The sequence below is a fragment of the Pongo pygmaeus genome, chromosome X (genome assembly GCF_028885625.2).
Source record: "Pongo pygmaeus isolate AG05252 chromosome X, NHGRI_mPonPyg2-v2.0_pri, whole genome shotgun sequence".
NCBI classification, from domain to species: domain Eukaryota; kingdom Metazoa; phylum Chordata; class Mammalia; order Primates; family Hominidae; genus Pongo; species Pongo pygmaeus.
In genome coordinates this window covers 33,825,928-33,853,752 of record NC_072396.2, presented here as the reverse complement: position 1 = coordinate 33,853,752, position 27,825 = coordinate 33,825,928, and the positions used below count along the sequence as shown (strand labels likewise).

The following is a 27,825-nucleotide window of genomic DNA, read 5'->3' as shown; positions in this document are numbered from 1 at the left end:
TGGTGTTTTGAGAATAGGCACCAGAGAAATGGAAGAAAGAATAATTTGTTAGTAAGGAAGTTTTATCATAATTCACAACTGAAATTTAGGATTTGAGAAAAATTTCTTTGCTCCATTATAAGAGTATTCTTTATTTTAGCAGGAAAACATGTCCCATGAGACCTACACACACACACACACACACACACACACACACACATTCTGCCTTCAGAATTCAGCTGCTGCATTCTGCTGCTGCTTCTCTTATTCAGACTGTTGGCATCATCAATACATAACTTTTGATTGAATCCCAAGGGGAAAAAATAACTTTGGTAGACAGTGGATACATAAGAAATGCATAGATTATTCTGGGCATTTCTTTTTATTTGGTAGAGTGAAATTTTTGGTGTTGTTGAGAGGATAAAAAAGGCATTTAAAAGTCAATTTTGAATCGGGATTTTCTGCTCTGTTCTAAATTCACATGAAAGTTACAGAAAGTATTGTTATGCTTTTGCACTGAATAGTTTTTGTGTTTAGAAGGCTTTAAAAGCAAGTACTATGTCCACTGTGCTATTCTGGTTTGGATATTAATCAGAACACAGTTGAGCATTATTTGAATTCACAGAGCTTGCCATGCTGGAAGCACAACCTTATATGTAGTGACCATGGACAGTCCTATTATGGGAAACCAACTTGAGAGAGAAGGCGGGTCACTTGCTTGTGCGCAGGTCCTGGAATTTGAAATATCCAGGGGCCTCTACAGAATCCTGGCATCAGTTACTGTGTTGACTCACTCAGTGTTGGGATCACTCACTTTCCCCCTACAGGACTCAGATCTTGGAGGCAATTACCTTCAGAGAAAAACGAATAGGGAAAACTGAAGTGTTACTTTTTTTAAAGCTGCTGAAGTTTGTTGGTTTCTCATTGTTTTTAAGCCTACTGGAGCAATAAAGTTTGAAGAACTTTTACCAGGTTTTTTTTTTTATCGCTGCCTTGATATACACTTTTCAAAATGCTTTGGTGGGAAGAAGTAGAGGACTGTTGTAAGTACAAAGTAACTAAAAATATATTTTACTGTGGCATAACGTTTAGTTTGTGACAAGCTCACTAATTAGGTAGATTGATTTTGAATTATCACAGTAGTTTGCAAAGAAGCATAAATGTGATATATACTGCATATATATATGTATTTATTCGGGAATATATATTTTTCATTGGGAAAACTTTTCAACAGAAATGGAGTTTAAAAGTTTTTCTTTGTGATAGAACTAAACACATGATTTGACTATAACAGATTATTTTGATTGCTGTGAGGTAGTTTGTATATCTGAGTTATTATTTTGATTAGTTGATACTTCTGTATTTAGTAACAGTTACATAAAGGTTACTGACCTGACATATATTCTCAATTGAACTAACTACTGTGTAGGAACTACATGGAGCCCTAAAAGTTAGAAAAAGTTTCTCTGACACATCATGGATAAAATAAAGAATAAAATGAGTTGGGATGGATAATTGAAGGATGTGAAAAGTATTGATAAAGATTTAATTTTAATGTTTCTTACTCACATTTACTATTTCAAATGCTCTTTTCTGTAGCATATCATGATAATTATTTCAAATAATGATGTGGCCTGTGCTATCAAATGATCAGATGATTTCTTGGGTAAACAACATACAAACTTGAGGAACTCCTAATTATATTTAGTAGTAAAGGCACCTTGTTGTTTCATGTCTATTATGAGCTAGCTTTTCAGTTCAATTTTTTAGTTTGGCTTTCATATAGAAATGCAACTATTTTGTTTATTTTTAAGAAAGTCGTGATGACTAATGAAGGATTTAAAAATGGACTGTGGCACAACAGTAAAAATAATATATGATAAGGACTGTGTGTCCCAAAGAGATGGGAGTTTATCTCTTCCCCACCCATCTTTGACTTGTGGAGTATAGGTATTCTAAAATAGATATGAGGGCACTGCCTATAATTAAGAATGAAAAAATAAATCTCTCCAAATAAGCAATGCTCCACAACTACTAAAAAAAAAAGGCAGAAGTTTTGCCACTGTGAAAAATTTGTGGAAATAAGTTAACATTATCCATGTATTGAGTCACATTAAAAGCTACCAGATTTTATAATACAATATTTACTTACATTGTTGGCTTGCTTCATAAATTTCTTTTGGTGAACATCATTATTGCTTTTAGATTGAAAAACTATTATATTTACTATCATTACAAATATATGCATGGCATATATCTGTTGTTTGCAATATACACATATACACACACATTTTTATTTGTTCTTTTTATTTCTTTGATATATGTATGTAACATAAATACTGTCAAAATCACTAGTGATTATATATATATATTCTACATAATTAATATCATATACCAGTATATAGAGCAATTTTGAAAGAATATATGCAATTCTGCTGAAATGAAGCAAGGTAAACCTACACTCTGCTTTGTCATAGATACTCAAATAACTTTCAATTCTTAGAATGCGAAGAAAGGTAATCTTTTTGGGACATGCCCTGTAGGATTTTTTCACGCTGCATTTAAAAAATCATCAAGTGATGCCTATGCAACATGACAATGAGTTTGGTAAGAAAACACGGAGATATACTCAGGGCTATATTATACATTAAATTTTGCTGTTTGACAACATACTGCTACTCGGATGTTTGATATTTGAATCCAGTTTGTAAATTTGCCTTAGTTTGATAAACTTACAAAAGTACGTTTTGTTGTTTTTTAACCAAAATAGTTACCCTTTAAAAGAGATCACTGTATTGTCAAACATATTGTATTGTTTACTTTTAGAATTGCTCAAAGAATGCATTGTAAAGAATTATTCAAATAGTGTACTGCAAATAGACATTTCATTTGAATATATTTAAATGATGTAAGTCATCTGAGGCCTAATAAAATCACCTTTTAGAATTTCATTTGCAGAATCTTTTAAAGACATCTTAACTATGAAAAAGAGATTGCTGATCTAAATTGATGATATTCTGTTAATACAAAGCTTTTGGTGTATCTTACATGACATAACATTATGAAAAATACAATAGAGTATGTCATATAGATGTTACTCTAAACTTTAAAAAAAGACTACAAAGTGTTTTATGCATAATTACATTATTTAAGGGGAAAAGGTGTTGTTGACACTATTCCAGCTAGACAGTACTGAATTGCAAATTCATCATTTGGGCAGAGATATTAATACAGCTTCCTCTTTATTCCTATAGCATTCATTTGAAATCCCTGTACTCCATGTCACTTGCTACATATGAAACAAATTGTCAAGTTTTTAACCACTTGTGTAGTTTAATAAAAGAGATTAAAATCATTGTCTTGGAAACATCAGGTGTTTTTCAAAATTCTATTTTAGTATCTTCCATCAAAATTTTATCTCAAGAGTAAAACAAAGTCATTTCCCAAACTTTCCTTCTCCTTCCACCTTCTATTGTAATATTTTCCTAACTTATTAAAAATGATTTATCATACTTTTTCATCAATTCTTTATTTCATCACACATACAAGAAACACAGTATTTTCGTATGAGTATATATATTTATATACATGCACATTTATATGCATTCAAATCACAGGGCATAAAGTTTCCTAAGAGGGTCTAATTAGAAATTAACCTTTAAAGATAATTTTCTGTTCATTTTTCTAAATTTTCTATTTTAAACACACATCACTTTTTAAGGAATTGACAAATGAGACTAATGTAAGTTCCCTGTCCGACAACACAGAACGAACCAGGAAGAAAGGATTTATGGGGCCTGAGGTTATACAATTGGGGGTGCTATTTTAAGAAAAACAATAGAAAATTAGAGACAGCCTTGGGAGGGGCCCCTCATGTAAGTAAGGCTTTAATAGTTTCTTGGGAAATCACCTCTTTATGAAGAGATGTGTTGAGATTGAATCTTTTCCCAGTTACATTTTAAAATAAAATTGATGCTAGTTATATTTCTTTAGAGCATTTATTATTTCTCAAAGACAACCTTTTATTTAATGCAGATTAGAGAGTTAAAAGAATTTATAATGGTAGGAATTTGACATTTCTGCCTTTCATTCTGAAAAGATACATTGATTAAAGTGATGTCAAACTCAGTTAATGGAGGCGGTGCAGTTATTTGAAATATACAGGGTATGTAATTTGAAGGCACGCCAAATCACAATGACAAGGAATAATGATGACCTTGGTTTATTTTTATACAGTACATTCAGGTTTTGATTGGATTCAGAGAGAGGCGATGGTTTTCTTTCTCACAAAGTCCTGCTATAGTCCTAGGAGGTTTGTGTTCTGTTATCAAGGCAGTTGGTTCGTATTGGAATATTTTTTGGGGAAGGTCATGGGCTGCAATATGGAAAATAAACCTTTTTATTAAATGCAACCAAGTTTCATAGCAGAATTTCATGAAAATGTTTCCTCTTGTAGAGTGTGCTCAATGCAATATACTGATCTTCAAAAAACAAACCAAGCAAGTAAACACTTTGTAGTCTTCACCTTTTCCCTACTTAAAACATAAACAAGCAAATAAATACTTTGTAGTCTTCACCTTTTCCCTACTTAAAACATCTGTTAGTTAGACTTCCTTGGGGTTTCGTGCTATAAAATATTGACATATGTTTGGAGTTCCGAAGTTTCATTTTAATACAGATATCAAAGTTAAAATGGCAACACCATGGGATAATTTATTATTTTACCAAGTTTGGAGGGTTTTTTCTATTTATGTCACTTATAGAATTGTCCCTAAAATCCTTGCAAAATTTCAAGCTCCCTCTACTTAATACTAAAAGTGAATGTGTCTTCCAGAGATTCTGATAACCCCTTCGAATGGGAGAGTAACTCTGCTATTTGTGAATCACTCCTATACTAAATATAGTTCCAAGATTAAAAGCTAAAATGATTTTGTTTATTTTTTCATGAAATTTTTTCATGAAAGGCTTGATAGTATAAAAAGTCTGTTTCCCTCATATATTACAGCATATTATAGCATTCAATGTGCCTTCATAAACCAGATGGCTCCTCTAGAGATTCTGAAATACTTTAACACCCAGGGCATAGCCTTTCTCTTTCCCCACTCAAGATGACTTCCTTGAATATGGCCCAACAAAAAGACCAAAAAAATACATTTGGCTCCAGTGTTTTAAGGGCATATAAATTTTCTTAAGCACAATTCTGATAGGCAGCAGACAAATGAGGATGAGGAAGGGAAATGGCTCTGCTGTCTTATGCTTAAAAGTGTCTTCACATAGAGAGAAACAACACACCCTGGGGCCTTTTGGAGGGTGGAGGGTTGGAGGAGGAAGAGGATAAGGAAAAGCAACTAATGGGTACTAGGCTTGATACCTGGGTAATGAAATAATCTGTACAGCAAACCCCCATGGCACAAGTTTACCTATGTAACAAACCTGCACTTGTAGCCCTGAACTTAAAAGTTAAAAAAATAAAAAATAGAAAGAGTCCTCATCTCACGGCCATACGACCTCTACCTCATTCCCATTAAAAACACAAAGATCAGTACTCCCTCTTTTATAGCTCACATCTTCTATTTAGGCTGCCATTTTAAGAGATAATTTCTATTCAACTCTGAGCTCGATCTTTATTTTAATCTGATATCACTCGTTCAAAATACTTGGGAATTTCAGTAGGCAACGGAACGCACAGAGCAATTTTCTGGAGGCCTGCAACCTCTGAAGGTGACTTTGCGTAGTATATGTAATGATAGTAAGCCCTGAGAAAACCAACGTTCTTAGCAGTCTGGATTTGGTTTAGAAATCAATGTATTCCTGCTTTCTTTTGCGATCTTTTGCCTTCTCCCTCAATGCGTCACTTTCACTCTGTCATTATGCACCCCATTCCTCACTAATGGGAAGTGGGGGAGAATGGACAATTATCCTTTAATTGAAATGGAGCTGTCATTTCCTTGCCATGCTGATAAAATGTTGTTGCTGTTGTTGTTTGTTGTTGTTCTTAAATGACTCTTTCAGAATTTTTAACTCAGTATTTTGATTACATACAATTTTAAGAAAATAATTGTCCATAAATTAAAAATGTTAGCAAACTGATGAATTGATTTTCTCATGCCAATTTTGAAATCTGAAATATATCTTAAGACTGGTGAATAATATCTAGGTCTAATTACCATTTGAATAAAAGAATCTGAGGAAGAGCTTTGCCTTTATTTTTGTTTATTATTCATTTTGGTTTAGTTATTTATTTCAGTAGAAAAATGTGGTTATGTCAATGAAGAGGAGGAACATTAAAATGCATTATTAAAGCCAATGCTTATCCGTGTAATGAAATGAGAATGTAACTAGCTTAATGGGTTCTGGAGAGGATTAAGATAATTTTAAAGAAACTTCAAAAAATCAGATGCTCGAATCATGATGTTTTTTGTTTATATTTAATAAATACGAAAACCATACATGGGCATATCAACAATGAGGAATTCACATATATATCATGAAGTCTTCTGCTAATTTATCACCTTTTAAATGTTTTGTCTTCACTATCATGAAAATTTTGATTTTTAAAAAAGGTCAGTGTTAGCTGAGCGCAATTACCATTATGGTGTCCCATATTATTTCCAATTATGGGCAAATAAAATGGTTACCCTTTAAATGTTTTTACCCTCTTCTTGGCTTTTCTTTTGTTTGGTTTTAAAGCGTTCTCCCTCCTTCCACTCTGCTTTTGGCTAAGACTGTCATAGAATCAGGACTATAAAAGGGCATAAACATCAGTAGCTTTTTTCTCATTCCTGGCACTCATCTTTATTTGCACACAGCTTGTCTCTTCCTTTATCAGATTACGGTAGCAATAGTACCTTAGCTTGAGCTAAGTGCTGACTTAAAGGGCAAGGGAGTCAGTACACTGTTACAAGTGCAGATTTTAGCCTTGGAAGCTGTGTGAGGAAAAATTAAAGAAATAAGAAAGAAAAATCACAAAATCAGAATGGCCCGAGTATTTTCATCAAAGGCAAATTGAGTAATTCCTTTTTATGTTGGTGCTTAAGAAGGATGTATTAGAAATAAATTGGTGACTAAGTGAACAAAATATTAATAAACTAGTGGAGTAAGTGAAAAAATAATAATCTGTAAAAATGATGAATCCCAATGACTCTCACATATTGCAAAATAACTAGGAAGGAAAAGGGAAATTAGACTTTAAAGAGCGTAATCAGATGCAAGCAATGTTGGCTTGTAGGTGGTTAACTAAAAATGCTTACGGGAAGCTCAGACAGCTGGGGAATCCTGATTTAGTAGATGCTGAAGGGCAGGGCATGAGCCATGTGAACAGCTGCTGAAGAGCTAGAGGATTCCTTTGGATTAGGTGTACACACCCCGTCTCTAATGGGATGTCAGAGAGCACCAAGTGTTATCACAGAGGTTCACTTTGCTCAAGCCTATGGCTTTTGCAGTGTTTTACTTTAAATGTCTGAAAATGGATTGGCTCTCAAAATAAATCCAAAAATAAAAGTATCAAAATAAGTGACTCTCTAAAATTTGTATTGTGTGGTTTTGGGTGACCACAGTTTAAAGAAGGGACTTACAGCTGATGATTTGTTATCCATTTATTGATTCATTTGTCCATGCAACAAATACACATATTGAGTGCCAATTTTGTGCCAGGTACTGTGCTATGCTCTGGAGATAGTATTCTAAACAAATGAACTCAAATAGAGACTAGCATTTCAAGGAGGATGTGCATATTAAAAACACACACACACACAAACTACTTGCGTTGGAGATAAGGGCTATAGAATAAAGCACACATTGTAATAAGAATGTGTAATAGGGAGAGTTAGACCAGTCTTCGAAATTGGGGAAATACTTCTGAGAAAAAAAAATATTCAAAGCAAGACAAAGAAGAATGAGGTTAGAGTATAGTTGTCCAAAAGAAAAGAGGGAGCAAAAATGTTCCTGTCAGAGGGAGCAATGTTTCTGAATGTGGAAAATGGTATGGAGAAAGATCTAAAACAAGTACAGCTTTCCTAGAGTATAGTGAGTGCAGAAAAGTGTGGAACAAGCTTACATCTGAATGGCAGACTGGGGTCCAATCATTCAGAGCCTTGAAGGTTATAGAAATTATTTTTCTCTTTATACTAAGATCAATGGACAACCTTATGGGTTTCAGGTAGAACACTGACGTAAACATATTTGTATTTTTTAAGACTATCACTCTGTTTTGTGTAAAAGAGATTAGAAAGTGCCTAGGGTAGATGAAGGACTATCAATCTGAAGCAATTATGGTAGCTCATCCAAGGTGCAGAAGAAGGTGATTTGAACTAGAATGGGGACAGTGGAGATGAAAGAAGTAGATCTATTCAAGATTTGTATATGAGAGAGAATCAACAGGAATTGGTGTTGTATTGCATGCTGTGTGCTCCAGGAAATGCACAACTGGGTGGATAATGGTGCCATTTGCAAGGAGATTGGAAGGGAAATTGGAACAACGGGAAGGATTAGGGGTGTGGATGCGAAGGTGTTTGTTTCGTTTTGTATTTTTATGTAGCGCATGGGTATTGTGCCTAGAAATGAAGTCATTATTAGGGATTTAAATATGCAACTCATGGAGTGGATGAGACCAGCTAGAAAGATAATAGAGTGTGAAGAGGAGATCGGAAATTCAATAAAGAAGACAAAAGCACTGAAAAAAAAAATTCAGAGAAGACACATCTAGAAAAAATGATGAAATTCTAAGGAAAATAATATTTCTATAAAGAGGTCTGTTCCTTTCAATCTCCAATTTAATGACTTTATGAATGAGGATCCCACTTTTAGCATTAGGTGTCTTGGTTTCCACAGTCTCTACCATCTATTTACCACTAATTTCCTCCTATATTGCTATTTCTGTGAATATTACCAAAATGTTGCCTTAGTAGAAAAGCTTCAATAAATATTTAAATTGTATAATGTATTCAGCTTTTTCCTGTACTCTGCACTTCCTAAAAATACCTTCTTCGGAAACCCCATTTCAACTGACTACTGTATAATGAAATGAGCCTTCAGTGTAAAACATTTATCATAGTCTCAATTTCAATTGCTCAGTCAGAATTGTTGAGTAATATGAAAAATCATCCTTTAGAGAATACAGAATTGCATAGATATGACAAGGTAAGTTTGCACTTTATTTAATGCTATTTTAGTTCATATAGATGCTTATTGGAGAAATGTCTAAAAAATTCTGGAGGACCATTAGTAAAATTGATTATCCCAATATCTGCAAAAATGGTAAAAATACCTAGAAAACATTGACATTTCAGTTTAAATAAAGCCAGAAGCACAATAAAGAGATAGAAGGCATTTGAGTAATTGAATCTAATCATGGATGAATGTAATGTACTTATCAGTTAGCTTTGGAGGAAGTAAGACTCCATAGAATAGTAATATGATATTGAGCAACCTTTTTTAACATTAGGTTTTTAATTACTTATAACTCAACATTGTTGAACACCTATGTTCTCTTTGCTTTTTATGAGATAGCAACTCTAAGTCAGAGAACAGATACACACACATATGTATATGCACACAACTACTATAAAGTATCAAGAAAGTTATAAAGCATGGTACAAATCAATCATAAATGATTACTTATGAATAGTGTGATTATGGACATTCTCATTGAAGAATCCATTTTTATAAATAGGCATAAGAGTATGGACATACAGAGATGTGAATTAGAGAATGATTGCAACAAGCAGTGAGGCAAAAAGGATTAATGAAACATTGATTTGTCCTACACACACAGCTATTGACAGTACCTTATGTGTGCATAGCACTATTCTAGATTCACCCAATCTTCAATGATAATACTGGATTTACCATTTAACAAGCCTGTAATAAGTGTCAGACACTTCTCTGATTATATCACATACATATGTGATAATTTCCATATTAACTCTAGAAGGTGGGGAAATATAATCATCTAAATTTAACAGATGAATATGTAGAGGTACAGGGAGATTAAGTAATCTGCTTAAGGTAGCTCAGCTGGTACGTGGTAGAGTCAGGATTTTAATGGTGGCAGCATAACAGTAGGATTAAAGATTCTTAACCAGTCAGTTGTCACGATCTCTCAGATTTTAATAGAATTCTAAAAAAGGATAGAACAAAATATAAAATGGCAGGAATCATAATATCTTCTAACGAAAACTAGACATGTCCCATTGAGGATGCTCTTTAAAAATAAAACCCATTAAAATTTTGGGTTGTTTACTCAAAGCCTATAGACATTGGCATATTATATTTTCTTAGATAAAAGCTGAGATATCCTAAATAACTCATATCCATTCTCTAGACTTGCATAGGGAGCTGTCTATGATAATATCCATAACAGTTATCTTGTTTCACAATTTTATTACTATCTCAATCTTCTACTTTGTGAAGATGAAAAAGATCAAAAATAAAACTAATGCAGCCCTAGTTTGTTTGTAATCATCTACAGTTAGCCATCCTTAGAGTGGTCTCACTAGGTATTCTTTTAGAGTTTATTTCGGTTATGTACAGGCAACTGTGCTACATGAACAAAAAACTAAGAACTGGGCTAACCTGAACATGATTTAGTATTGTAAAAAAATGATTTACACAGATTAACGTGCCATACTATTCTGAATAGTACTTGGCATAAACAGTAGGTTATTTAAGTTACTATAATTACTGTTGCCTTTTTACATAAATAAACTAATTTTTCTCTTATCTTCATTATGTTAGTCATCCACAGTGTGATATTTAGTTGTATATATTCATATAGTGTACACTATACAATTCTAGAGTGTACCAGTAACAGGGACTATTAATATTATGCTATGAGGTAAATGACACCCCTGGAGTTAAGCAATGTGCACTCTGTACAATAACGTCAACATTGGCATTCTCATATATATGATTAGAAATAATACTGAGAGTTTCTCTGACTTCACAAGCAATTTTATTCTCATCTCATAAAGAGGTAATGAATGCACACATATCTACATATTTAAAAATAATGTCAGAGATCGTGATGGAACAGAATTATTCAAGACGTATAAATGAGGGTGGGAGGCAAGGGGAAGTCAGAAATACTCCCCAATAATTTATTTCAAATTAAAAGCCTATTGGTTATTGGCTGGTCGCAGTGGCTCACGCCTGTAATCCCAGCACTTTGGGAGGCCAAGGCGGGCAGATCACCTGTGGTCAGGAATTCCAGACATGCCTGGCCAACATGGTGAAACCGCATCTCTACTAAAATACAAAAATTAGTCAGACATGGTGGCATGCACCTGTAATCCCAGCTACTCAGGAGGCTGTGGCAGGAGAATCACTTGAGCCCGGGAGGTGGAAGTTGCAGTGAGCGGAGATCTCGCCACTGTACTCCAGCCTGGGTGACAGAGTGAGACTCTGTCTTAAACAAAACAAAACAAAATGTCTATTGATTATCGTGCGCATTTCCATGGTATCAATTGTTTAGTACTGTCCAATAAGTAACTAGTATATAAAACTATCAGGATAATATAAATTTTAACATTTATTTAAAATGCATCTTCTTAACTGTAAGGTTATTGATCTTTGCATAAGCTATAGAAATAAGCCTTAATTCAGAAATATATTTCAGAGACCCAGTTAGGTTAATTTGTAGCACTACTCTTTAATATTAAATATACAAATATACATTGTTTTTATAATTTACTGCTATAATGACACTAAGATGTGTGATTATATAAAAAATAAGAAATTGTTAGAATTTATTTTATTTTAATCAATGCTGATCCATTTTTCTAGTGTATGAGATTAGATGAGGTTGTATGAGATACCACTTTCCTAGGAAAAAAGAAAGTCTTTATGACAGTGTGATGAATGAAGTAAATTAGCTCATTTCTTTCAATATTACTAGTGTGCGTAGATCTCTCTTTTTGTCTTTCTATCTCTCATACATACACAGAGGCACACATACATACACATTACTTGGAAATTAAGTGGTTTACATATGAAAGTTTTTGGCTTTACTGATATTATAAGATCAGTAACATGATAAATAATACAACACTGAATACATTTTTCCGTTTGAAAAGTGTAAAGAACACTACAACACGGTTGGGAAAAAGACAACTTACTCTATTCAAATGTCATTCCCAATTGTAACAAACATGTAATTATTAGTTATTTATTAATTAAGAAGCTATTAATAATAGTACTTTAATATTCAACATTAGCAGTAACTGTGTTGGTTTCTTTTTTGGTAATTTTTTTAAGAAAATTAGATTATAAATCCTGTTATGGTAAAAATACAAAAATAAAGCAAAGTATTATCTTCTTTCTATCTCTTATATGCATCAGTTGGACAAGATGTTGAGATTCTCTTTTCTTTTAATTGCATGCTTTCATTATTTTTCTATTCAAGCTTCACCCTGCTAAGTTCAAGTGAAGTAGAGGACTTCATGTCTCTAGAATCAATTAATGAAATTTCTTCGTCTTTCTTGAGCTTGCAGAAGGTCAATAGTGACCATTTTCTCCCTTCTTAAAAATGTTGTCGTCTTTAAGATCTGTGCACTGTCCTCTCATGGCTTCATTACTACTTTGGAGGGTGTTTGTGTTCAGTCTGCATTGCAGGCTGATCCTCTCTTCTCAGCCTTTAAAAATTAGGTTTCCTTGGGATCTAGTCCTAGCATAATTCTCTTCTCATAATAATCTCTTCCTCGATCATTGCACTTATGTCCACACCTTCATTAACACTTATATACAGATAACTAACCAAGTTATACCTCTAGCTTAGATTTCTCCAATGAATTCCAGAACTGTGATTTCAACTGCCTGGGTGGCATCTCCATTCTTATGTCACCTCCCTCTAAATGCCCTAGACAGAACTTTCTCTTCACCCCACAAAACCTGCTTCCTTCTCACTGTTTTTCTTATCATTGAATGGTGCAACCATTCACCCAGTTTCACAAGCCAGAAACATATGTCATCCTTGAAACTCTGATCTTTTTACCCAGTTATTTCTAAATCATTGCCAGTCACTGTGGGTTTTATCCTCTAATATATTTTCATCCACTTCTCTTTATCTCCTCTACCATCATCCTAGCCCCAATATATTTTCTCTCACTAGGAACACAGCAGCCTTTCCTTTCCAGTTTCTCTGCATTCTCTTTCGTATTCTTGATAATCCACTCTCTAAAACTCATGCAGCCAATTAAATTCGAAGATACCACCACTTGTTAAATCATGTTAGTAGTTTCTCTTGGCTGCTAGGAAAGCCAAACAAAACAAAACAAAACAAAACAAAACACATTTAAAAATCAAAGTCTAGACACTGCCTACCTCTCCTGTCTCATTTCCCATCATGTTTCCTTTGCCTCACCCCCTTACTGGCTTTCTTTTTGTTCCCTGAATAGGTATAGCTTTTTTTTTTTGACTACAGTACTTTTGTGTATGCTTTTCTATTTGTCTAGAACCTCCCCGTTTCCCCTTTTTTACCTTGATGACACCATTTTCCACCTACAAGCTTACCTCTGGATAGACATCAAAATCCCCTAAATACATCAAATTCCTCTACCATGTAACATCTGTCCATAACACATAGCACTGTTATGATTCCGTATGTATGTACGTGACTAATTAATACTTGCCAGTCAGATTATGTGGTAAGTTCTATGAACCAAGACACCTCAACTGTTCTTGCTCACCACTTTATTACCTGGAACCAAACACATTAGGTTTCCCCATATATATTTTTAAATAAGTTACTTGATGTGTAATGCTTTAATGAACATAATTACAGATGTTTACATATGTTATAATAATGATATTTTGATTGCATTTTATGAAAATTTTATATGACAATGCACTTTCATTTTGGTTAAAGCTTCATATATAAATAAATAATAAAGATTTGCTTTTTGTCGTTGGGTGCTGTTCCCTTTTTTGACTTCCCATACTGCTTTTCACTTGTGGTTCTTGGTTTTGTTTTTTACTGTTTTTAACCCATGTCCTTTTTCTTTCCTTAATCTATCTTTGTAAAGTCTCAAAGAACTAGTGTCTAGAATATATAAATATCACTCAAAACTCAACACTAAAACCACAAATAATCTAGTGAAAAAAATGTGGAAAAAAACCTTAATAGACATTTCACTGAAGAGGATATACAGATGGTAAAGAAATGCATAAAAAGATGTTCAGCTTCACTAGCCATTAAAGAAATGCAAGTTAACACTACAATGAGTTATCACTATACACCTATCAGCATGGCTAAAATTAAAAAAACAGTGAAAAGCTAACAACACTGAAAGCTAACAAGGATGCAAAGGAACTGGGTCTCTCTAATATTGCTGATGGGAATGTAAAATTGTACAACCATTCTAGAAAACAGTTTAGGAGTTTCTTCTAAAATTAAACATGCAGTCACCATACAGCCCAGCAATTTTACTCTTGATATTTATCCCAGAAAATTGATGTTTATGTTCACCCAAAAACCTTGACATGAATGCAGTAGCTAGAAACAAGAAACAGCTCAAGTATCCATCAATGAGTGACTGTTAAACAAACTGTTATATATTCATACCGCTAAATACTACACAACGATTTAAAGGAATGAACTATTGATACTCAATATTCACAACTCCAATGGATGTCAAGAGCACCATAGTGAGTTAAAAAAAGTCAAAGGTTAAATACTGTGTTATTTCTTGTATATAACATTACTGAAATAGAATTATAGATATTAAGAACAGATATTGATATTAAGAACAGATATTGGTTGCCAGAGGTCAAGAATGAGGCAGAGGGTATGCTATATAATGGTGCCACAATGGAGCCTTGTGGTGATGGACCTGCTCAATATTTTGATTGTGGTGTTTGTTACACAAAGCTACACTTGATAATGTTGAATAGAGCTTCACACACACACACATACACACACACACACACACCAGATTCACACAAGTGCATACTTGTCTGTCTGGTAAAGCCTGAATAAGCTCTATGAGTTATAGCAATAATTTCCCAGTTTTTATATTGTACTATAGTTATACGTGGTATCAACGTTGGAAGAGGTAAAGTGAAGTTTGCACAAGACATTGTTGCATATTTCTTTGCAACTTCCTGTGAATCTGTAATTATTGCAAAATAAAAATTTGAAAAATGCAGCATTAGACCTTTAATAAGCTCTTGGTTTTCTGAAGGCTAGGGTATCGTCACCAAAGCTAATCGAGGATAAGTCTTGTAAATTAATAAGTCCATCACTCAAGGTACAAAGGATGGTTTAATGCTAATCTGCTAGAATGCAATCCATTTCTATTATATGAGAACATGCATCACTTATTGAATAAAATATCACGATGATGGAGGCTGTATTCTATATGTCCTACTTTGTAAGGTATTGTGTTTCAGGTTGTTTATGACCAAAAAGCCTATATGACAAGCGCTAGAAGTTATGCTGGTCCACGGGCATGGCAACTTGACAATGCCTGAGACTACCTGGGTTTTAAACTTGCCTCTACCTACAAAGACAAGTAATCCTGGACAAGCCAATATTTATTTAACTAATATTAATTGAGAGCCTGCCATATTTCTGGCATTGAGCTGAGCATGTCTACCACTGTCCTCAAGAGGAAATTAGGAAAAATAATGCCCCTTCACAAGCTTACTTATTGTTGGCTTTAAAAGGGGGATATATAAAATTTCTTGATGAGTGTCAAAGTGTTGAGAATACTTTTTCTTTGTATTATTTTAACTATTATTAATCATAAATAACTAATGTATATAACTCTAAAAGATAAATGTACATTTGGATACCAACTTATATAAACAGATACATAGATCAAAAGACTACCTCTGATTTTATGTTTGTGTGTGTGTGAATGATCTCCTTGCTTTCAATCTGGTCTTCAGAAAATCCCACCTTGTGATTGCTGCCCCCGTCAAGTTTCTAAAACAAATCAGATTGTGTGCCTCCAGCTTAACATCCTTTAGAGAATCTTCTAGCTTCAGGGTAAAATCCAAGGTCGTAACATACAAGGTCTTTCACAGTATGGCATCTGCTCATGTCTCTCACCTCCTGATCTGCTGTTCCCCACCAGGAACACTTCTGTCTAGATATAAAATTACTTTGGTTCAGCAAATAAAATAACTTTGGTTCATGTAATTTTATGTCTATGACTTGTTCCCACTTCTTGGAATGTTCTCCCAAAAACCACTATCACCATGTTTCTTCCACCAATGACTATTAATATTATTTTTATCTTTCCTTTTAGAATATTGTTTAAAAGAATTCCTTACTACCCTAGGTCAGAAAATGGTGCCCCTGATATGTATTCTTATTGTAAACTCACTGTGGATAATGCTATACGTACAAGCTATTATATCCCGTATTTTAGCTGTCAGTTTGCTTCTCAGCTTCTGACTCACTCTCTTGCTCCTTGAGGAGATAGCCTGTGCTTATTATATGTGGATTAATTGTGCCTAACAGCTTGTAGGTACACAAATGAATGACTACATGCCACAGCATTTATCTGACTATTGTTTAGTCACTACATCACTGTATACATATTTGAAACTCAGGCATCATCCAGATTGGAAAAGCCTTATGAATACTGGCATGCATTATTTTGTACACACACACACACACACACACACACACACACACACACAAAATAGAACAGAATGGGATAATCCTAAGTAGATACTTTTTTTGTCCAGTGTACTCAGTATATTGTAAAAATTATAAATCTTAGACTAAAATGTTGGTTGCTTAATTTGGATGATTCATATAATCTGTCACGTTTTTGGTTATCCGTGTACTTTGTTTTCTCTCTTTCTTTCTTAGTCTCAAAGGAAATGTCCAAGTTAAAAAAGAGCCCCAATTTGTGGGGATTCCTTTGAGGAGTTACAAAGCTGAGATATCTTAGGAGATGCCAAATTCATGCAAAGTGGTGGAGAGGTGAGCAGAGTAGAAATTTGGAGAATCACTTCTGCTCCTATAGTGCATGCATGCCAGGGCTGCTGTCCTTTGAGGTGGGCACAGGAGCTCTAAGTCCAGTGGGTGTCTGAGGACAGATTACTGAGAAAGTGAATGGTTGGCTTGGACTACCTCAAAGACAAGTGTTTGCTCCTGCTTGAGCTATTGTTGGAGGTTTCCTGAAGGAGACTTAGAACGGAATGTCCATTCCAGAGAGTATTCAGTTTCAGTTTGCTGCATTCCTAAGCTTATTTTCCACCCTGGGAGCTGGCCACAATGATTGGAAATCTTTCATCTGTTTTAATCTGGGATTGAACTCATTTATAAAAGGAAACTTAGTGTCTGGATAAATATGTGTGCACAAGCATGGAGCCCCATACAAGTATGCCCAAATTCAAGGTGAGAAATGTTTATTGCATGACTCAAATACGTGGAATTGAATGGACTCTGAAAACAAAAATAGGATCTACAGAGCCAATCTAACAGCCTATTCACATTTATAATTTTTGCACTTAAATGTTTGTAGTATTTTATTGACCAGTGAATATGAACTATATTTTGTATATTATGTTAACATAGTATTCATGTAATAATGAATTTTTAAAAACTGATGTCTTGAACCCTTTCAATTTCCAAAGTATTACAGAAATCCATAGATCTGGTATGCACAGGCATTTTATGAGAAAACTTAGCTTGAGTGATAACATTAATTTACTGAAGTAGTAGGCCCTCTGACCTGATTTTATAATAAAATTAAGTTTCTGTAAACTAATAAGACTGTAGTAACTTTTTCTTTAATATTTTATCTTTGAGGAGATTTGTTAAAGAGGCTTTTATGTGACATGACAATCTATTTTGACTTATAAAATTTCAACCAAAGATGCAATATAGTACCTTTGTTCTTATCTATGACAATTTTTATGATGATAGTTCCATAATTAAATTTTTCTTAATGAAAGTGTACATTATTGTATTATCTTCAACTAAATTAGATTATATAACCCAATTTTGATCTCCATATGCCAAAAGCAAAGAATTAACCAGCCAGAAAACAACCCAGGCCTTATATAATATATTGTGCCCAGATGAAGCTTATAAGCATTCTTCTGCCTGGGGCTCCCATTGTAGAAATGTGGTGTGCAATTTTGAAAATTGAAAATATAGACTCTGATTGAGAAATGGAAAAGAGTAGAGTTCTAATTCATGACATCTAGAAATAAAGTTCTACCACTGAAAAATTAATTTGCATATATTCATCATCTTTTATAGTGAATGATAATGATAATAAAGACAATAAAGATAACATACATATAATTTGTTTTATAAAAACTATGGCAAAAAGTATCTTACCATTCTCACTTGTCAGATGAGGTAACTGAGTCTATATTATTTGAAATATAACTTTAAAAATTATATTATCTCTGCTACTAGATTATATACTCCTGGATGCTGCAAACCACATCTTCTATGTGTTTATATTCTCATAGAGTTTAGAATATTACCTTGTACTAGGAAGAAGTTTTATAAATGTGTTTTGAATTAATTAATATCCAAAAGTGATGGAAAGAATTATAAGTTACCTATAAATTTCTTTTGTTTCAAACCATTAGATGATGACACTTAATTTTTTGGATATAATATGATATGGAAAGACTCTCAGATAGCTTGAAAAACTAGAATTATGCACATATACACTCAGATTTCTAAAAGTAACGTATGCTCTCAATTCATCCTGCCGGCCAGGTATACAATTCCTTTGAGTTTTGCATGTGCGTTTCAATTGTTCACATTAAACTGTATTCATAGATACAAATTCACTTTTGGAATCTTGGGTACTTAAACAAAAACATAGCCTTTCTAATAGAAGTATAAAAAGGATACTAATTGATGAATATGCCAAGTATCTTTCCAATTGCAGGAAACCATTAAAATTGTGTCTATACACTGTATCTCTTTTATCAATACTGTAACAAAATCAATTGCTATACATATTGAAATATTTATGTATCTTGTATGATTACATCAGCTTCAGAGTGGTTCCAAATTTAAATTCCCATTGGAGAAAAATGGAGTGAGAAATTTGTACATAAGAGAGAAGAAATTTTTTCTTTTTTTGAGACAGAGTCTCGCTCTGTCGCCCAGGCTGGAATGCAGTCGTGCGATCTTGGCTCACTGCAACATTCGCCTCCTGAGTTCAAGCGATTCTCCTGTCTCAGCCTCCTGAGTAACTGGGATTACAGGCGTGCGCCACGATGCCCGGCTAATTTTTATATTTTTAGTAGAGACGGGGTTTTGCCATGTTGGCCAGGCTGGTCTTGAACTTCTGACCTCAGGTGATCTGCCCGCCTCAGCCTCCCAAAGTGCTAGGTTTATAGGTGTAAGCCACCACACCCAGCCGAGAGAAGAAATTTTACAGTTAGAATTTATTTGGACACATTTTAGAAAATTTTTTTCTTTAAAGTAAGACTCAAGTTTCATAGTGTGTATGTGAATGCATCTGTGTGAGTGAGCACCTGTGTATTTGTGTGCTATAAAAAGATGAACACAGGAATCTAATAGCATAAGTCGCAAGGTAAGAGTGTTGTCCAACTAAAGTAGCTAACTTCAGAGGTATGAATTACTTTTTGTTCGTGGGTATGATTTTAACATTCCCTTGAATTTATTATTGTAATATTTGCCACTAAAAGAAAAAAATCATGGCTTAGAAATAAATTTAAAGTAACCAAGATCATTGCTATATAAACCAGAATTTAAATTGAGGGTTTTTGAACCATTAGGATGTATTTCCCCTCTAGCTTAAATTTGAAAACTGATGAAATTTTAGATCTCACCACATTTAATATATCTAAACAATACTCATTTGACTGCAAAGCCTGTATATGTAATTTCCAAGGCCCAGAAGTTCAGTATTTGAAATTAAATTGTTGCATATTACTGAGCATTAGTCAGAAATATTATCTTATAGCAACTGCTCCTTCTGCTGTTCTAAGTTAGGTGTGTATTTCTTGTTAGTGCTCAGTTGATGAGTACAAATATGCATGCAGCATGAGAGCAGAGCATTCATTTCATTGACTGCAATTACTAACATGATTTTTGACATCTTATTCATTGGGAGAGTGTCTTTTAATGTTAATTTGAATGAATGGGAATGCTTTCACATTCTTAATGAATCTGCTCATAGAGTAAAATAAAACATGACTGTTATGCTTTGAAGATCAAGAATCTTCTTTTAAACAAAAGGGTAAAAAAGGCCAAAGAAGGTGAAATGACATTCTTCATGCTAGTTCCAACATGAGTATTTTGATGAACAAGAAAAAAAGCCTTCTTTAGATGTAGGCAAACTGGGTGATTTGGCATTCCTTCCTCTTAATTCCCAGGGTATTTTGCCTGTTTTTCTTTAACTGCATGCAATTCTTATCCTTTGTCCACTGTTTACAGGTCTGTTTCTCACAATAGGCGGTGAGTTTATTTACACAGTGACTACTGTTACATATCACATGTACTAAGTCCCAGTGATTGTTGCTTAATGATGACTGAATTGATAGGTCCTAGCATGGCTGATCTCTGACATTATTCTTGTTTGGTTTGGGTTTTTGTGTGAATGGTGGAAAGAGAAATGGCTGGCTCTGAGCAACATATTACAATGGGTTTCTAGCATCTACTCCTCACCTAGTATTAGCTTAGACAGTGAGCAAAACAAAACAATAAAGCAGGCCAGGCGTGGTGGCTCATGCATGTAATCCCAACCTCTTGGGAGGCCAAGGCGGGAAGATCACTTGAGGCCAGGAGTTCGAGACCAGCCTGGCCAACATGGTGTAACCCCGTCTCTACTAAAAATACAAACATTAGTTGGACGTGGTGGTGCACACCTGTAATCCCAGCTGCTTGGGAGGCTGAGGCAGAAGAATCGGTTGAACCCAGGAGGCGGAGGTTGCAGTGAGCCAAGTTCGTGCCACTGCACTCCAGCCTAGGAGACAGAGCGAGACTCTATCTCAAAAAAAAATGAAAAAAAAATAAAACTAAAAAAACTAATAAAGCAAACTATGTGTTGTCAAGAAGTATTTATTTTTGCATCTTGAATTTTTAAAGGAGAAGGTTCAGATCTATTTGTTAGATGACATAGTATTTGTGAAAACTCTTCCAGACCAATTAAATCAGAACATACAGGCACACCAAGTGCAGACTGTGTTCAGAGCCACTGTTCTAAAAGCAGGTGTAAGAGGGTTGCAGTTATATCCCAGATAAGAGCCTTAGGGCATTAAGAATGAAAAAGACAAAATGTAAACAAAAGATATTTAGATATTTAATTAGTAAAACTTATTTGCGCAGGTAATGAGGAGAGAGACAAAAATAGTAGAGAGAAAATCATCAATGCTGACTTCCTGATTTCTTACTAGGGCAGTATAGGTGTACACTATATATATATAACATATATATATTATATTATATATTGTATATTTGTACTACTTCCTTTTATAAATTGGACAGAAAGCTTATATGTATAGAAAGAAAGATCAATATTTTTTCAAGTGTCCAGCCAATTATTTAAGTTAAGGTTTCTAATCTAAACTTATAATTTAAGTTTAAGGAAAAACATTAGACCAAATATTTAGCCATTTTGATGTAGCCAAGTTTATGCTTCAGGAGAGTTGCATAGTTATGAATTGAGCTCACAGAAATACAAATACACACTTCATCATAGTGTGATATCCAGCATGGATGGGGGGCACTTATCATAAATCCTGTCCTAGGCTAGGTTTGGAATGTAAGACAGATTTTATAATAATAATATTTCATCTACATAAAACAGTCCATTTCCTGGACTAGAGGGATCGTGATACCATTTGTTTATCATGGCTACAAACAGAACAGGAAGTAGTATCCTTCAACAGGGAAGAGAAATTAGAACAGTCATTGATTCGAATATTTGCAATTCCTTTGTGTAGGGCTATTCTTTGTTAGCTGAAATAAAGCTCTCTGCCTTGATTACAGTTATCATTTTGTGAAAATATTGAATGAGTTTAGATTCCTAAAGGAAATTAGAAGTTGAGTAAAATGTACATTCACTTAGAAATTTCCTTGCACTGAAAGATGCTGATTACTGTAAATGAAGACAGGGAAATTTCATTCATTTAAAGAGATTACTACAGGTGACAAGTTTAAAATTAGCCTTAACTTATAAGGTGGAAAATATTTTTTCCTGCTAGAGACTAATGCCAACTCCGTGATGTATGTAAGATCATGTTATCGGGACCCAGCTTATTGCTGCTACCTCCTCTCCTACCCTTCTCCTCATCTCTTACTCCTAACCCTTTAGCCAAAGGCTTCTATGTGCGGGCCCCCAAACTACCATGCTTTCGTGTTGTCAGGGATAAGTCTTCCTGAAATTACCCACCTTCTCCTTAGCAATCAGTTAATTAATTAAAGCCTGGTTTCCACTTCATCTCAGGAAAACATTATTTCCTAACCCCTCTCACCAATCTCCATTGACTCCACCAATGGAGGTTAGGTATGGTTTTAAAGTGTTCTCATAGCATAAGTTCATCAAAATGCACAATATCTTTCACCATATTTTGTCAATTTATTTACTTTAATATTAGAATACAAATATCTTGGCATGTTTATCAGTGTTACACTGATACTGTTATTTTATCATCATGTTTCCCACCTCTCCCCCATACCTAGAGATGAGCATAAGGCTTAACATATAAAGTTATTTAGTTAATGCTTTTTTTGAATAAACAAATATCTAAGGGCATGTGAGCAACAGAGTTCATTGTAACACTATGCTTACAGTTAATCATCTTTTTGTTATTGTTCTAGCAGCAAGAAGGATATATATCTATATATATACAAAGGGGAGAATGAGAATGATCTGAATTCAAATATAAAACATTACAAATGAATAAGGAATGTATTATTTTGCTACCATTGCCATAACCAAATACCACAGTAGACTGGGTTTCTTCTTAAACAGAAATTTATTTTCTCCACAGTAGTAAAGGCTAGGTGTAATCAGGGCTGATTTCTTCTGAAGCCTCCCTCCTTAGTTTGCAGAGGCTGCCCTCTCCATCTGTCTTCTCATGGTCTTTGTTCCTGTCTATGTTCTAATCTCATCTTTTTATAAGGACACTAATCAGATTGGATTAGAGCTCACGTTAGTGACCTCATTCAACCTTAAACACCTCTTTAAAGACCCTATCTCCAACTACAGTCACATTCTGAGACAATGGGGGTTAGGACTTCAACAGACGAATTTGGGAAAGAGGTAATTTAGCGTATAACAAGGAACCCTGTCAAATAAAACAGCTTTGAGAGCAAACAAAAATTGGCATCTGAGTGAAATATGTGGGAAGAGGAAAATAACTTGGGGCTTTGCTGTTCTCTTCCCACACTTCCTGTGACCCAACTGGTTCCCTGGGAAATGGTCTTTGCATCCCCACTGCTGCTTGAGAGTCTGTTTTTTCCCCTGAGTTACTGAGGACTGCTGTCAGTATGATTGTACTGCAAATTGATCCTTTGTGGGAAGTACAATAGCAACTGGTAACCACAAAGTACCAGAGGGCAAAAGAACTGTAGACGGGTAAATAAAAGGTGTTCGAAAAGAGCAAAGGGCTGGAAGAATGGGAAAATGGAGAAACTAAGATATGCATTAAGAAGGCTGATGATTTTTTAAAATAGTAGATGTTAGATAGATGATGATGAGAGAGAGAGAGAGAGATGGTTAAAGGAAAACTGGTATTTGGTCTGCAGTTTTGCTGTTTCACCAGCTTAACACCCTGTAGTGAATAAAAAGGTCATAGATCATCACAACTGCAGAAAACCTGGAGAATATTTTCCATTTCCTCATTATATAGATGTGGAAAGTGAGACTCCAGTTCTCAGAAACAGTTAGATACAAAACTAAGACCCAGCTAGTTCTCAGCCAGTGATTTTCATATCATACCACACGCTATACAGTTGTATGTTTAGAAAAAATCTATGGTATAAGAGGACCATGTAGTACCTTACAATGCTTCTGTAATACCCACAGCATCATAAAGAGTAATAAATTTAATTATTGCAACTTAATGATTCAACAATTGTATATATATAGGTAATTATACATGTATATGTGTATGTATAAAATCTACCAATACATATGTAATGCACATGTATAAAATCTACCAATTTTCTATATATGCAGAAAACAACAACAACAAACAGTATTAGAGAAAACCAGGGAATTAAGTCAAAATCATCACTCCCAGACCTGAAATAAATTTCAAAAGCTCTTCATTACTGGCCCTTTATTTGTCCTTCCTACCTCATTTTTTGCCCCACTCATATACCACACATCGCAACTGTGCTAAACTACCTTATTTTTTTTAGAAAAGGACATCCTCCTCATACCTACATTTGTACATTTCCTTTTTGTTTGCTTTTTTCCTCTCCTGTTGCCACAGTAAATTCCTAAGTTTTCTCTTTAAGGATCTGTGGCCTGCTTTGGATACAGTTGAGTATAGTGATATTGTGCCTTGCACATATCTCTAGAACAAAAGTTATTCTGTTATAGAAATTACTTATTTACTATCACTTAATATCATTTATTACCATTTACTATCATACTCCAATTCACAGAAGGCAAAAAATAAACCCTTGAATGGCAAGAAATGTTTGGGCAATGTTGGGCAAATTGTTTATGAATAGTGATTGCGATTAACATAGAGCTTTATACTTACTGGATTAAATATGGATACTTTTGAGTCATATCTCTTCTCTTAGCAATAATATTGGTGAATATTCTGTGCTGTAAGCAATGTAAATCATAAAAACATTCTAATGTGTATATGGGTATTGAATATTCAATGATATTAAATCAATGTTCAATTCATAAAGAAGATTCTTTTGGAAATTAAGAAATGGATCCCATTTTAATGAGTTTTCCCCAACATAAACTATACTTTGTTAAGTTCAACTTGACAATTTACAACGCTCACATAGCTTTCAGATGCATACTTAAGATATATGGAAATGAAAAGCAAAATGTCGTGAACAGGAGGTGAGAAGATATTTTAAATTTAATCATCATATCTTTTATAATTAACCTTTTAAAACATTTAACTGGCATTATTGTTAGAAAACTTTAGCTCTGGAAGCTAAATCTTTGGAATTGTTGACTTGTAGACAAGTCAAATATCCAAAATAAAATTTCACCCATCATTCGCGGTAGATGTATCTAGGGTGAAATTACACCCTGGATTACTTCAATATTCTTATATTTACATTTTTATTTTTTTCAAAGTTTCTCCAGTGAGCATTTTATTATGAAAATATTAATTATATTTTAAACTTATTTTTAGTTTAAGATAAGGAGATAGTCTTTGGGGTAGATAAATACTTTTAAATCTTTCATTTAGAAGTTCCTGGACTAACATTATCCAGGTCCCACTTCCTTAAAAAAACCTAATGTAACCTTTCCCATATAAGCATTGATTGCTATTTCTTGTTTCACAACATTTATGTGGTATGTCTATGCCTATGGTATTGAATATATATTTGAACTCTGCTGGCCTATTCCCATCTCTCACAGATCCCAAGACAATAGAGATCATGTCTTACACATCTTTGTATCTCTTACAGAAAATAGATCTCAAATTCTACAGAAGATATTGAATTGAGAGTTTGAGATGTTAGAATAAGAAAAGGCAGTGAAAGGAGAGCCTACATGTAGCCTAGGCCAGATTTACAAAGGCAGTAGCTCAGAATGAGATAGGGATTCAACAAGGAGAACCAAATTATTTGGTAGTAAGTTGTTGCTAAATTGTGGGAGATGAGGAAAAGGGAATAGTGATAGCAGACTCCCTGATAGTAATCCCCAAAAAGTGCTCTATGGCTCACTAATTATTCATTATGGGCCCCCTCTGTTTGTCCCCATGCCCCCAAAAAAGACTTCTTTAGTCATAAAACTGAGGGGAATACTACCTACTAAATCCCCTTAGAGTTTCTCAATGTAATGCATATGCAAAGATGCTCTGGAATCCTGCAGGAAAGACAGCTGTTTAACTTTTAACCTAGTTTCCCAAACTCAATTCACCATGGAACTTCTTTAACATACAGTCAATAAATGCCCATTTATCTAATGTTTAATGAAGCGTATTTTGGAATTCTTAAAAGTGTTAATAGCTAACCACCGTGAGGAATTGGTGAGATGATGATAACATTAACAGAAGTAGAGAAACCAGGAATAGGATCAAAATTGGAGGGGAATGAGAAAAGGGCCGTTTGTTTTGAGACATCAACTTAGAATTATTGATGGGCTATCCAGGTGGGTAGATAATAAAAGCTTTTGTGATGGAGGACTAAAACTAAAGAGTTAGACTTAGAGAGAAATACTTGAGAATCACTTATATGGAGATGATAGTTGAAGTTAAAGAAGAGAACAAGATTTCTAATGGAGGGAATACACTATCAAGGAAAGGATTAGAGAACCCTGGGGGAGTGTGAATATTTTTGCCTCATTTAATTTCCAGAACCAGATCATGAGGAAAGAATCCTTCCCATTTTAGAGATTAAAAAACAAAACCGAAGCACAGTGCTTCAGTAACTTTCTCAAGGCCATATAACTAATAAGTGGCAGATATGAGATTTTGAGCCCTACTCTAAAACTTGCTCCTAAATTTTAATGTTTACATATTTATGTAAATAATATATTTTACAATATTAAAAACGTCTTTGTAGAGATACAATAACCATATAATTTTACAGGATTGTCTTTTTTATTTATGTTTTTCTTTGGAGTATAATACATTTTTAATTATTGGCCTAAGAAGAAGATACAATAGATTATTTTTGGCAAGTAGTGCACTCATTCATGAGAGACACTGTATTTTCTAAAGCAGGCTGATCTCTGCATAATACTGGCTCCCTGAAAATAAATCCTTGCTGGGCCAGGCGCGGTGGCTCACATCTGTAATCCCAGCACTTTGGGAGGCCGAGGTGGGAGTATCACGAGGTCAGGAGTTCGAGACCAGCCTGACCAACATGGTGAAACCCCAGCTCTACTAAAAATACAAAAATTAACTGGGCGTGGTGGTGCATTCCTGTAATCCCAGCTACTCAGGAGGCTGAGGCAGGAGAAGCGCTTGAACCCAGGAGGCGGATGTTGCAGTGAGCCAAGATCGTGCCGTCACACTCCAGCCTGGGCGACAGAGTGAGACTCTGTCTCAAAAAAGAAAAAAAAAGAAAAAAGAAATCCTTGCAATTTATCTGCCATATTGAATTTGTTTGGGAATAATGGGGATAAAATCAAAATAGGAAATAAAGTATCAATTTTATTCCACTATTATTTTATTTATTATTTTCATCTTAGTCATATGGAATTATATTTATAGGAACATGTTAAAATGCATTTTCAAGATAATTATTGCACACAATTTAAACAATTGTTTTGAGTGACTTTTTGTAGAGGTAAAACAGTTCTGTAAAATTAAGGTTTGGCTTTGCTTTGTTTGACCTAGATTCCCTATTAAGTTCAAAATAAATGTGCCTTATATTTCAAAATCAGATTTCATATGTGAAAGCTCATGTCAGTTCACAACAAAAAAACCATTAAAAAAAAGAATAGTGCATTATTTTATTACTGTTTTGATAGCAATACCCGAGGATACCGTAAATGTGTGCATGTACTTTTGTTTACAAATTAAAAACAGTTATGAGAAGACAGCAAAATCTAATGTAGAATAATTTATTCCATTAAAACCCAGCTTTCCTCATGGAAATCATGCAACACCTAGTGAGATTATGCTAGCACATAGGGAAATTTCACAAATGCACATTCTTAGACATGTTAACCTTCTGTAACAGCATTCAACAAAGGTAAAATAATGTACGCTATTGATAGCAGACTCCTTAGC

The 27,825-nt window shown here is 34.2% G+C and overlaps 1 protein-coding gene across 4 annotated transcripts in view; it reads left to right on the top strand.

Annotated features, from left to right (window-relative positions):
• The first annotated feature begins 783 nt into the window (after positions 1-783).
• Positions 784-27,825, top strand: part of DMD (dystrophin) — a 2,105,574-nt gene continuing 2,078,532 nt past the window's right edge. For all 4 annotated transcript variants that reach the window (XM_054470954.2, XM_063660502.1, XM_054470953.2 and 1 more), the window contains exon 1: positions 784-1,022. In XM_054470954.2, the coding sequence (XP_054326929.1) occupies positions 992-1,022 (31 nt within the window). In that variant the 5' untranslated portion in view covers positions 784-991. The remainder of the gene's footprint in view (positions 1,023-27,825) is intronic.